A 14,268-nucleotide genomic window follows, 5' to 3' on the forward strand; every position below is an offset into this window, starting at 1 on the left:
TATAAAGCAAAAGATTAATGTTATTGTATTAAAACTATTAAATAAATTACTAGAAAAGGATGTGGTTGTTGGACAAGTTAGAATCAATCAAGGTAAAATTATACATTTTTACAAGAGAAGGTAAAAATAACTCAATTGTCATTGTTTAATTGAAAGAAAAAAAAAAGATGGATTTTTTTTTTCTCTGACTTTTATGATCAAGTTGCCAAGAAATAAGTGGTGAAATAACAACAAAAAAAATGAGATTTTCTTCCTGGACCCCCAATATTTCTTCAGCACCTCTAAAGATTTTTGGCATTCCATTTGTGCCATTTGAAAAATTAAATTAAAATTAAAAAATAAATAAGGTAAGAGTAATAATTAAGCAATGATGAAGTTTCAGAGGAGGTTGATAGTTGGCTCAACAAACAAATTAAATGATAGTAAATATTATATTATGATCCTGCATCCCCAAATCTCTCACCCTTTTATCGAAAGTCAACTTTTGAAAATTGTCCAACTTTTGCAAAATTACTCCCACTTTTGAAAAGTCAAACATAAAACATAAAACAAACAACATAAAAACTAAAAAAAATTAATAGTAAAAAAAAATTGTTCCCACTTACGGAAGTCGACTTCCGAAAAGAGATAACCGGAAGTTGACTTCCAAAATTCATAATTTTTTAATTAAATATCAAAATAAGTACAAATTAAAATAAATACAAATTAAAATAATTACAAATTAAAATAATTAAAAATTAAAATTATTACAAATTACAACTATTAAAAATTAAAATTAATTATAATTTTAAATTAAAACATAAAAACACAAAACAAAATTAACATAAAAACTAAAAAATACATATAAAAAATTACTTTAAAAAGTATAAAAAAACAAAATTGAAAGTTACTTTCGAACATTAAATTAACCGGAAGTCGACTTCCGAAACTCACCGATTTCACAAGTCCCCACTTTCAAATATTGTCCCCATTTTCCAAAATAACAAACATAAAAGTAAAATAAAAAATAACATAAAAACTAAAAAAATGCCCCTAATTACGAATTAAAATTATTGTAAATTAAATTAATTACAAATTAAAATTATTACAAATTAAGATTATTATAAATTAAAATAATTAAAAATTAAAAAAATTTCAAATAAAATTTTTAAAAGTTAAAATAATTACAAAGTAAAATAATTACAAATTAAAATTAATTACAATTTGAAATAAAAACATAAAAATACTAAAAAAATTAACATAAAAACCAAAAAATATATAAAAAATTTACTTAAAAAAGTATTAAAAGAACAAAACCGAAAGTCAATTTCCGAACATTCACTTAACCGGTTCCGAAACTCACCAATTTCACTTGTGTCTAGTTCTGGAAATTGCTCCATTTCTGTAAATGCCCTATTCACCAAATTATTTTTGTTTTATATTTCTTTATTGTTATAGGAATATTTTAATTTTTTTATATTTTTAATTTGATAAAAGTGGTATTGAAAAAAGTGGTATTAACAAATTTAAAAACATATTAAAATTATAATTAATTAAAATTAAAATTATTCAAACAATATAATTAATTAAAATTATCTAAAATTATAAATAGTTATAATTATAATTTTTCAAAATTATAATTAATTATAATTATAATTTTCAAAATTATAATTAATTACAATTATTATTATTCAAAATTATAATTATTAAAACTTATAATTAATTAAAATTATATTTACTCAACAATAGAGTTAATTAAAATTAAAATTATTCAAATAGTAAATAATTAAAATTAAAATTATTATAAATTATAATTAATTAATATCAAAACTTATTTACATTAAAATTACAAAAAATATTACAACGTGTTTACGGTCGCCACGTGCTTATGGAAGTCGACTTGCGGTGATAATTTTTGCACACCTACGAAAGTCTACTTGGCACAACATGGAAGTCACGTCTCCTACGGAAGTCACGCCTCCTACGGAAGTCACTAAATCACTCATCTCTCCTTACGGAAGTTACTTCCACTTACGGAAGTCATTTTCAACTATGGAAGTCAACAACTAAAGTCACACCTACGGAAGTCAGTTTTAATTACGGAAGTCGACTTCCGGTATTTATGGATTACAGAAGTTGACTTTCGTAAGTGTCAATCACGGAAGTCATACCTACGGAAGTCACCACAACTACTAAAGTCAATTTTAACTACGAAAGTCAACTTTCGGTATTGATGGCTTACGGAAGTCAACTTCCGTAAGTGCATTTTCATGCTATTCATGGTGATCTACGAATGTCCACTTCTGAAACTTATTTTTGTCTACGAAAGTCCACTTCCATCATTTTATGGCTTACGGAAGTCGACTTTCGGAATTAAATCACTTGCGAAAGTCGACTTCCAGTTTGTGGTTTACGTTTCACTCACAAATCTATGCTCCAATCAACACAAACAATGTTTAGAGCATGGCAAACATGGTAGCAACAACACTAAAAATGAAAAACTAGAAAAGGATATGATTACATGTTAATGTAGAGGAATGACGAAGAAAAGAGAAAGAGGGGAACCAGAGCAAAAAATAGAGAGGAGGATTGTGGCTTAAGGAACAAGTGAGGAGATTGAGGCAGTGGATTTGAGGGGTGAGGTGAAGACGAGACTAGGTTTATGTTAAAAGAGTGAGGAGTAATTTTAATTAAATAAAAGAGAGAAATGATTGATTTAAAACTTTAAAATAGTTAAAAGAGCAATTTTTGATTTTAAGAAAAATTTGGAGGTGTAGAAAAAATATTGGGGTGCAGGAAGAAAACCGCCATAAAAATTATACTTTGCCGGATGGTCCTACTAATAATAACAAATAATTTCAGACTCTTGTTAACTTTCACTATTTCTTGTATTTTCTTCTTTACTTTACTAGCTAGCCTAAGTTTTGTGGAAGAAACAGTTTCATTGGTAACATAGCTCCTGAGTGTGACAAACATCATTAATCATAGATCCACAAAATGTGCATCAAACTCCAAAACCATCACTTCACTTCCACTGTCCTGTTGGTTATTATATGTTTTTTAATTTTTCTCAGTTCATTTTTTGTACTGTTACCTAAGTTTTCTCACTACAACTTTAAACAGAGGAGGAGGAAGACTTAAAATAGATGAATTAGATGGAAAGAGTTAAAATAAAATAAATTAAAAGTTTAAAGAGACATTCCAGCTTTTATTTCACCATTGTCGTCCCTCTAAGCACTTTTAGCCTTTTAACCTTTGTCATAAGTTATTTTCACAAATGATGAAATTATCCATTGCTTAAATTAACCACTGTGGTTTCTAGCATTAGGAAGAAAAAGAACACTAACACCATGATAACTACTTATGATATTTTAGGTGATATATTCTCCGATTATTATCAATGTTGCAATTTTGTAAAATACAAAATATTTAATAAAAATACAAATTATTAAAATAAAAAACAATACCTACCTAGTTGGTGGATATAATACAAAACATGTTCATGAAGAATGAAGAAAAAAGATTTGAAGACATTTGTGCCACTAATAATTTTTCTACAGTGCATCAGAAAGTGTTTCATGATTCAGAATTTTCCAACATAGATATAGGGACATGCTTTTGCAAAAATACATAGTTACAAGCAAAAAGTAGCAGGTGACAATGAATTAGCATAACCTCTCCCTTAAAACATGGGTTATCATGCAATTTCACCTACTCCATTCTGACATGACTTATTCATAACAACTAGTGAAAGTTCTAGAAATACTAAGGGTGCTTACTATTTACCAAAGGATCCCTTGTCTTAAAAGAACCTTCGATCTACATAGGGTCAAAGGACAGACATTTCCTATTACTATGTCGTTGTTGCAATATTAACTCATTTTGCTTCCAATTATGTTCCTTTTGAACCCATGAGAGGATATTGAGTAATAACTCAAATGGTGGGGTTGCTCCTGAATGATCCAAGAGCCTTAGCAGCACCTGCTCTCAAGATGAATTGGTGGTAGAAGGCTGCAATGGCTGCTCCAATGAATGGTCCAACCCAAAACATCCACTGAACAAACATCATCAACAACAACAACATATCAGACAACTTTTTATCCTTTGTTACCTCACATGACATGTTACAAATTTTAATATTTGATCATAGTACAAAACAAGCATGTTGTTGAATATGTAAGAAAACAGTTACTCACATGATCATCCCAGGCCTTCTCTTTGTTGTATATGACAGCAGCTCCAAAACTTCTAGCAGGGTTAATACCGGTGCCAGTTACAGGGATGGTTGCCAAGTGAACCATGAACACAGCAAAACCAATTGGAAGTGGAGCCAAAACCTTCAAAAACAGAACACAAGCACAATAACAAACTTATTACTTGGTTCAATTACTTATCAAGGTTTAGTGGAATAGTACATTGTGAATGAATCCTTCACATAAATAGTGAAAATGATTTAGATTCCTATATCAAAAGGAAATCTTCCTATAAATATTATTAAAAAGTAAAATCTTTACAACTACTGCTACTATTGTTAATAGAAATAATAAGCGCACATGTTAACTGTGTCAAAACTTCAATGAAAATGGAACTCAGACCGAATCCATGCTTGATTAAGAAAAGAAGAGTATATTAAATAACAATTGAAGACATACCGGAACATGAGAATCTCTAGCATTCCTCTTGGGGTCAGTAGCAGAGAAGACAGTGTAGACCAAAACGAAGGTTCCAATGATCTCAGCACCCAATCCAACACCTGTGCTGTAGCCTTCACTGAGCTCATTGGCCCCACCACCATACCTGTTGTAGTAACCCTTTTGGAAGGCCTTCACCAACCCAACTCCACATATGGCCCCCAAACACTGAGCCACCATGTACATTATAGCCCTTATCAGAGACACCTTCCGAGCCAAGAACAGTCCAAATGTCACTGCTGGGTTTATGTGACCCCCTACACTCATCACAAAATTCAGAATATTAAGTCACAAAATACCAACATCCCAATTTGAAGGCTTTAGAAGGGGAATTACTAAGCAAGAAAAACCACAGTTTAAGACCTAGAATTCGAGCTCAAAGATAGCAACTTTCCCTCTTTGGGTGCTGAGAAAGCAGAAGATGAGAAGGAAAGCAAACCTGAGATTCCAGCAGTGCAGTAAACAAGGATGAAGATCATGCCACCGAAAGCCCAAGCAATGCCAAGAATGCCAACCCCACCACAGAGATCACCACCAGCCTTGACATCACTCTGGCTCTTGTAACCAATGACAGTGAGGACTGTGATGTAAAGGAAGAGGAGTGTGGCAATGAACTCAGCAATCAAGGCCCTGTAGAAGGACCACTGTGTGAGTTCTTCACCATCGATCAAGGGTGCTGGAGGAGGGTCATGGTAGTCCTTTGCAGAGAAGGAACCACCCTCAACATCATGCTTCGCCATTGCAATCTGCAACCACCCTTTTCACTCTGATCAAGAACCTGAAAGAGAAGCTCACAGAAAAAGAAGCAAGCTTGTGTTTGATTTGATTAGTGTGAGATGCGAAGGGGTATATATTGAGGTGATAGAGTGACGTTGGAGCATTTGATTAGTGCCATTCTCACCGCAAAACAAAGACAAATAATAAACGCAATAAACTTTTTGGTTTCGGTTTGGCTTTCACCGACCTTGTCCCCACTTTCACTGCACCACCACCACCTCCCTAACATTCAAATTTGTATCTTTCTGTTTCTCTATTTGTTTTGTCATTTTCTTCTCTTTGTAATCAATATGTCGCACTTCACTACTTTTGTTTCCCTTCCTTTCAAGGGGTCAGTTTTCCTCTTCATCTTCCAAGTTTAGCAACTTAACCTTTAAAATATAATTTTATGCTTTTTATTTTAAGACACAAGAAATAATTATCTTTCAAAATGAAAGTAAAATATTTATTACTCCAGTTTAAAACTTTAAATAAGTTTAATAAAATTTGATTAAAAAAATTTAATTCACAAATCTATAAAAGTAGAAATTAAATTGATTTAAAATTAAAAAAAAAATTAATTTTCACTGAAAATGAAAAGAAAAAACATATTTAATCCTATAATAAATATGTTTATGAAAGGATTTCTATTAATTTTGTATTTTAATCAATTAAATTTGTAAGACTATGAATCAAAACTGATGCATATGATGATTTTTTCTCTTTTTTTAAGACGTGAATTCTTAATTAAAAGTGATTTTTTGTTGGATATATTATTAATATTATGTTAAAACTATTGTATGCATTAGTTTTTTCTTCCATTATTAGTATTAAAGATATAAAAAAAATAAAAATATGTTTAACTTTTAGAAAAATCCAAATTTTATTTTTAAGTTTATAGAGATAAAAAATAATACAATTTTGGACACATATTTAACATATTTTAAGAATTAAAAAAAGGGAAAAGCATATTTTATCCTTCAAATAATATTCAAGTGTCTTGAACGAAAGTAGGAATTAATACATCTTAATTTTTTCTATAATTAAAGTAATTAAAAAAAACTATTTTAATGAATAGATGAGTCATTTCAAATCATAATTTATTTATTTACTTAAAGAATTTAAATTTGTATTATGTAAAATTGGAGTCTTATGGTTACACAAGAAATGTAGAATGGTGGGTTATGAGAGAATGTCACACCTTCTGATATTATTGTTGGCAAAAGAAGGAAGTCCAGAGATTTTGAATGATGATCAAGCAAGAATGAAGAAAAATTGTTAAATTTTTAAAGTTATCTTGTGAAATAAATTAAGTGTTGTTCTAGAGTAATTTTACTTAAATTAGAATAAGCAGCATAACTTCCGTCTCTCTAGGTTCTCTCATTTTTGGAAAAACCACAGTGATAATCGATTATCATTAATGATAATCGATTATTTGTGCAAACTTTTATTTTTCAAAAACCTACTGGAATAATCGATTATCTCCCAGGATAATCAATTATCCTGTTCAAAATTTGTTTTTTAGAAAACCTACTAGAATAATCGATTATCATAAGTGATAATCGATTATCCTTGTCAATTGGAACATGTATGTTCAGTTATTAACCTAATTTTCGAAACCCCTATTTAAAGAAATTGTAGTTCAACTTCGAACTTACCTTTTTGAGAAGCAAGAGTGCTAGTGTTGTGTTTGCAAAGAAGTTCTCTAAGTATTCTTAAAAGAGCTTTGAAAACCCTAGTGTGAGTAGAGCGACAACTTTTCCAAAGAGGGTTTCTAGGAGATTAAGTGTTGTTGTTGTTGCTAGGAAAGCTAGGTCAAATTCTCTGTGTGATTTAGAGAAAGTTACTTTCATCTCTTGTGTCTTCAAGAGGGGTGTTTTCTTTTTCCTATTCTTTTATAATCTGTTTGTAATCTGATTATTATAGTGATTGAGTTAATCTCTTTGTTTAAGAGATTAACAACTGGACGCAGGGTCTTTTGATCCGAACCTGTATAACTATATGTGTTTATCTTCTTCCCTAAACTCTTTATTTATCAGCACTTGCATTTAAAGCAACTGCGACTTTAAGTGAATTAGTAAAATTTTGAGAAAATTTTTGAACCTGTTAAGTTTTATAAAATCCAATTCAGCCCCCCTTCTTGGTTTTTGACCACTGTCTAGTCGATACCAACAATTATTTGGTGGTAATATTGATTATTGCATTTTTTGGCTATGGGCTAAGACATGTGGATTGATACCTGATGTTTGAATTGATGAATGTGAACTATTTACGTTTTTGGGCTGAGCTGATTCATTATAATTAAATGTATTTGTTGAATGTGTTATTGGACTGAAGTAATGGAAGGTATAAATGGACAAATGAGAAGGACTAAGTTAAAGATTGATTTTGAGCACATAAATGTTTTGATAATCTCTATTGTAAGTTACTACTGTTTTGATATCAAGCTTATCCTTTCAAATGCATTATGTGAGTTTTTTGTTGGTATTTGAAGATAATGTTCATTGAGTGAGTTTTTGTGTAGTAATGTACGGAGAGATGAGACAAGATGATTAAAGAATTTATTTTATACCAAATATACTTTGAGATTATTCATAATTAGTTTGATATGTTACTATTTCTAGTATATTAATTCTCATTAATTTTTTATGCATCAGTTTACCTTTAAATTTGTGTGCTCTTGTTTTCTTTCTAATGCGATGATCATATATTTTTATATACAAGAGCAATATTAGGAGCCGAAGATAACAATAGCTCAAGAGCAGAAATGGAAAACTGAAGGATTAGTATATTAATATAGTAAATAGTTCGTTAAAGTTTATTTTTAAAAAAAATGTATTGTTAAAGTTTTAAAATAGTTATTAGTTTTTGTTAATATATTTTGAAACACAATGTATTCTAACTTTGAGAACTATAGAATAAATTAATACATATCCCATTATTAATATTAATATCACAAGACCTAATGATTATTAAGTATTTAAATAAATATATATTAAAAGAAATTTGGATAGATACAAATAACTCTAAACATAAAAGAATTATATTTATAAAAAAAATCTAAAATAATCCTAAAATAGTCATTTCCACATATACTAACACATGTGGCTAAAATTTTCAGTAACTAATTACGATTGCTATATAACTTATTTATTGTAGAGAGTAATTTTTCTTCACCACTAAACTGATTATATTGTGTCTTTATATAATGTTTTTTTTTTTCTTGGGAGAAACATAAATAATGTGTTTTACAATATTATATTGTATTGTTTTATTTGATGTTTTTTACTTATGGGTTTTATAATCATAAAATTTTGTAGAATATTAATTATTGTATAAAAATTATAATTGGTCCATGAGAGAGTAATGACAAAGAAGCACTTCTCATCGAGAATCTCCTCTTCAAAGTTTTTCTTATACTAATGATTGTGGAAAAAAAAATGGTGAAAATGATTAGCATTTTTAGGAGTGCCGACTAAGCAAACTTTTTCTTCTTACCAAACAGAGAAAATTTTATTAAAAAAAAGTTTGTCTTATTAGAATAGATAATTTATAATAAAAGAATGAGTCGGAAGTTGAGAAATGATAATATTTAAAGTGAAGAAAAGTCATGGTCGGTTAAGAGAAAGTGTATGTGTACAATTTCATCATTGATTTAGGAATGAATGATGAGTTTGCTTTCAATATTCTTATCATAGCAAATAAAACACTATTATCCAACAAATAATTGTTAAGTTTATGAGGTAACATTACTTAATTTAACTCAAATTATTAAGGAGCTCCTTTTGTTTATAGCCAAGGGGGACCACCTGTTTGTTTTAATAGAATTATGAAATAAATAAAACTTAATTAATCAATTTATTGATTTTTTTTTTCATGACTTAGCTAAAACAAACTTCATCTGCAGTCATTAGACAGAGAAATTTTACTTGTATGTCTTTTCTTTTACTTATATATCAATTAAATTAGGATGAAAAATTAAAATGCAACTACATAAATTTGTAACAAATGTTATTTAATAATTATTTAAATTTATTATATTTACATTGAATTATTATAAACTAGGTATTAACACTACAAAAATCGTATAAATTGTAGGGTTTATTTTTACATATTTGGATGTTTTTAAATGTCATTATTTACATAGTTAAAACACTACTTTATATAAGGTATAAAGTGACAATTATTGCGGCATTTTACTTTGTGACATCCCATTTAATAGATAATTCTAATAAATAAAAAGTCTCATAATCATAATAAAATAGAGTCAAGGTAGAAGCATATCAGAGTTAACCTTTTACTGTCATCCAAAATATACTCAACAGGAAAATTAAGGCACAAAACATATGCCATAAACACAATTTAAACATAGATTACTTTAAATTGAAAAAAATTGCTCACAAAGCAAGAAACTACAAGATAACACTACTTAAAAAGGGACTCCATCATAGAGCAAAATTCTCGAGCATATATATATACCACATATATACATACACACACACACACATACACACACACACACACACACACATATATATATATATATATAACACTCAAAAGAATTGCAGAACAACGCACCGGTTAGTCCCTTTAACCGTCATAAGAACCCTGAGGTTATTCTTAAAGACAGGACCTCCTGCCCCTCTCACCACATGACTCATTCCACTCTACATGAGTCTTGAATGAGCATTAGAGTATCAGGATAAACCTCCAGTACTGACTCCTTACATCAATGAACACACTACTAATTAAATCAAATATGAACTCCCCCATGGAATCTACTATATTCTCACACAAGCATTTGAAGACACATATTAAAATCATACAACATATTTCTCTCTTGAAAAATAACTAATTCTTATAATTTTTATCCAATCCAACTTAAAAACACATTATGCAAACGATTTGGGATTTTAGAAATAAACCTACAGCTTGTGTAAAACTCTAAAAATTTTGTATTTATATTCAAATTAAAGATGATTGAATCAAGAACCAAATTCAACAAGAACTAACTTAATTGAATAACTATAGAGAAAGTTATGCACCAAACAAGCAATGAAGGTCAATGTTGTCAACAACCAAACTACAGGGACCTTGCGATAAAAACTGATCTCACTACAGTGCTATGATTCCAGATCCGACTGGTCAAAGCCAAGAACTAGGTGTTAAGGATCAACTGTTAATATTTCAGCTCGATCTAACGGTTAACGAAGTAGAAACCTTCAGTTTACGAAAAGTGAGCAATGTAGGAAAATGGGTATCACCAATATTAAAACCAATGATAGGATGCTCAAAATTGGTTGGTAAATATAAATTGCAAAGGAATAGAATATCGTTGAGAGGTGCTTCCATAAGGATTCACTGTTAAGAGATTTGTATTATAAAAAAATTGCAAAATGGCGTCGACTTCTGTTGCAAAAGACTTCTAAATCAAATTTGACTACGAACCCCGTGTAACAGACGTCAATTGACGTGGACCCTGTAACATCTGAATTTAGGATATCACAGAAATATATAAATCATACACATCTTAGCGTAAAATGATTATGGCTGGAAAAGTACTTAAGCAAAAGTTTATAATTTAATTTTAAATTTTGTAGTTCAAAACATCAATTGTCTAAAATTTTTCAAATAAAAACAACAAATAAAAGAAAATTACATCGTCTTTAATATTTATTTTAAAACCACTTATAAAATAGAAATTCCGAGTTCATCCCATCCTCTCCTTGATCTACTGTGCGCCAAAAACATTTGCATTCTCACTTGCTCTCATTTAGCACACACGTCATACGATTATCACTCACACACAAAACAAACATGGGTAAGATAATTATAGACAATGATATATAAGCGAAATAAGACATTACAAGTAATACTAAACATCACATCCAACCAAGTAAAAATACTTCAGCATGATAATCACAACCACGTGGTGGTTTTCCCGTCACATGTTTCCTACCACATCTAGTTTCCTAGAACCAAGTGGTTTAAGTCGTCTTGCCATCCCAACACTGAACTTGTCTCCCTTACTCCTCAAGGACTTACAAGTAACAACTTCAGTGATCACATACCGAGCACTATATTCAGCAATTAGTCGGAACTAAGGCGAAACATCTTTCCTCCCTCCACTGCCTCGCACAAGCGAGAGAGTACATCACTCCAACCCATTCTCTTCCACTACCTCACACAAGTGAAAAGGACCCATTTTCATTGCCTCGCACAAGAGAAAGAGTCATTCGTGTTTTTCTAGGTACGACGGTAAACCTCACAACAACATGTCCTTCTTACTCACTTCAATAGTCCAAAGTGAAATCCAAACGGCCTATCGGCCCACGAAAATGAACTAGAAGTAGCTACACTAGTACAACTCTTAACCCACCAGTAATTCACACAAGCAACTAACCGAAAAAATGGTATTCAAATCAAACGAAATCACACTATCACGCCATGCACAAGAAGCAAACCCACTTTAATTGTAACATCTCACCCGGATATTACTAATTTAAATAAAATAAATTAAAACAATAGTAAATATGCCCAAAACATAAAATAGTAAGGATACACACCCCATCAATTGCTTTGATTGAAAAATGAAATTTTAATCATCCATTCAAAACACAAGTTCATGCTTATGCTTCCACGGAACAAATAAAAGATAAGTCGTGAACGACTAAACAAAGCTAGAATTTATGGACATCTCGCACAAAGCATAAGTTTGATGCATTTTTCTTTCGCACATATAAAAATCCAAATTGTATAAAAATAACAATCACAAAATAAAATACACTCAAACTTCTATTTCATATCATAAATAATTTTCAAAGCATCCTTGAATAAAATGAATAATGTGAATACAAGGTGGAGCTCCCCTTACCTGGAAATCCCGCTCTAATTGTTCTCCTAACGTTCTTCTTTGGACCAAACTTGTCCTACCTTTGCCCTCTACCCTTGGGCACTCCTTCCAGCCTTCTAACTCTATCTTAGGTTCTGTTGTTAGGGTTTTGAAAACTCCCTTAGTCAGCCCCACGAAAATACTATGTTTCCTTCACTAATCCACTCCCTCACTTAGCTTTTCAATTCAAAACTAATTTAATTAAAATAAAAAAATAAAAAAAAATTTAATTACTTAATTTCACCCTTAATGTCTAATTATACCCAATTAAATCCCTTGTCTACGTCAAGATTCATGGAACCTACCTTCAACTCTTCACCTACCCAAAATGCCACTAAGGCTAAAAAAGAAAATATTATAATTCTTACTTTAACCAAGATTTTCTTGATAATTCTTATGCATATAAGATTATATTATCAGGCCCTATGGTCCAGCATATTATTAAAATAATAAAACCATTAAATTAACACCCTAATGGTATACACAAGATTTGAACACCAGTCCTTTCATAATAAAGACGTACTCTCAAGCACTTAAGCTAGTATTATTTCTTGTCTTCTTTCTCCACATTAATTAACTTAGGAATCTCGTCTTCGCATTTATTAAATAAATGTTTATTTATTCAATTTTCTCGAGTCCTATAACATTTATTAAATAAATAAATATTTATTTATTTAATTTTCTCGGGTCTTACACTAACACTATGGCCAAACCTATAACCCAAATAGGTGATTGCCCGAAACCATTATGAGTTATGCGATTAATTGCAACACGTGGCTGCACCGTAACCTAATGAGTTTGCATTTTGTCCAAAGAAAGCACTCTAAACAAAAATGTTTTCATGCAGGTAAATGCACATTATCCTACAATGCTGTGGCGGAACTTGGACAAAAAGTTTAGTGCCAAATTCAAATTTGTATATATAAATTATTCTTTTTAAATTAAAAAAAAAAAACTCTTCATTCTCTCTCTTCAAAACAATTACATATGATAATAGAAGAAAAAAATGAATATCATTCACTATCATAGCATAAAATAACCAATAAAATAAACATAAAAATTTCTAAATTTCTACATTTAGGATTATATTTCTTTGGAGAAAAATATAATTATGGTTTATATCAATTTCATAAAAGAATTCCTAAAATCGTAATCAAGATTCATACTAATTTGGGAAACACTTAATTTGGTAGAGATCATGTGAAAATGTGTTATTCAATCTCTCTCTAAGAGATAATGTGAGAATGCGTTTTTTAATATCTTTGTTCTTTAATATCGATTTCTCAATTTATCTTTTGTCTTTTTTTTCCTCTTACACTTTCTTGCTGGTTTACCTTATAACTAGAAATAGAACATTAATTTCTTACATTAACAAAGTCTTTATCAAGTTAATTTTTATTTTATCTTTATTATATTTTTTATTATAATTTTTTATAATATAAACTTAATTTAAATAAAAAAATAATGTATAAAAATAATTTTAAAAATATATAAATAACAATTAAAATAAAAAAAATTTGGGGGAGCCCGGGCTCCCCTTAGTCATAACCAAGGTTCGCTCTTGCTACCATGCACCTAACCACATGCTGAAAATACAAGCAAAACAAAGAAACACTCCTTCATCACGCCCAACTGCAACAACATGATAAAAGAGAAATAGAAACACAAAGCTGCCCACAGATGGACCAAGATGCAGCTATCCAATTAAAAGCCCTGGTTGCCTTATGAACTACATAGAGAACTAATAATTAACATCCCTAGTTGCCCCTAGAGGATGAAGATGATTCATATTCACTTGTAGTCATAGGCCCTTCCTCAACTATTATACCTTATATATATATATATATATATATATATATATATATATATATAAGGTATAATTACTCGTATAGTACCAAGTTTGAGACTAGTGTGTCAAATAGGTACCCGGTTTTAAAAAAGTGTCAATTG

General features: G+C 30.0%; 1 protein-coding gene across 1 annotated transcript; it reads right to left on the reverse strand.

Moving 5' to 3' along the window:
• Window positions 1-3,534: 3,534 nt before the first annotated feature.
• LOC114182219 (aquaporin PIP2-2-like) lies at window positions 3,535-5,501 on the reverse strand. The gene is made up of 4 exons (XM_028069036.1): window positions 5,110-5,501; window positions 4,632-4,927; window positions 4,176-4,316; window positions 3,535-4,033 (listed from the first exon to the last, which is right to left on the reverse strand). The coding sequence occupies exons 1-4, from the start codon at window positions 5,408-5,410 to the stop codon at window positions 3,914-3,916; spliced, it is 858 nt and encodes a 285-aa protein (XP_027924837.1). The 5' UTR covers window positions 5,411-5,501; the 3' UTR covers window positions 3,535-3,913.
• Between the last annotated feature and the right edge of the window lie 8,767 nt (window positions 5,502-14,268).

The sequence above is a fragment of the Vigna unguiculata genome, chromosome 4 (assembly GCF_004118075.2).
Source record: "Vigna unguiculata cultivar IT97K-499-35 chromosome 4, ASM411807v1, whole genome shotgun sequence".
NCBI lineage: Eukaryota > Viridiplantae > Streptophyta > Magnoliopsida > Fabales > Fabaceae > Vigna > Vigna unguiculata.

What these genes read in the sequence shown, in the direction of transcription:
- LOC114182219 (XM_028069036.1), bottom strand. Translation starts at nt 5,410, where the DNA reads ATGGCGAAGCATGATGTTGAGGGTGGTTCCTTCTCTGCAAAGGACTAC. An exon ending in CTAGAGATTCTCATGTTCCG is followed by an intron (nt 4,317 to 4,631) that starts GTATGTCTTCAA and finishes CTGTTTTTGAAG; the next exon opens with GTTTTGGCTCCACTTCCAAT. An exon ending in AGAAGGCCTGGGATGATCAT is followed by an intron (nt 4,034 to 4,175) that starts GTGAGTAACTGT and finishes ATGTTTGTTCAG; the next exon opens with TGGATGTTTTGGGTTGGACC.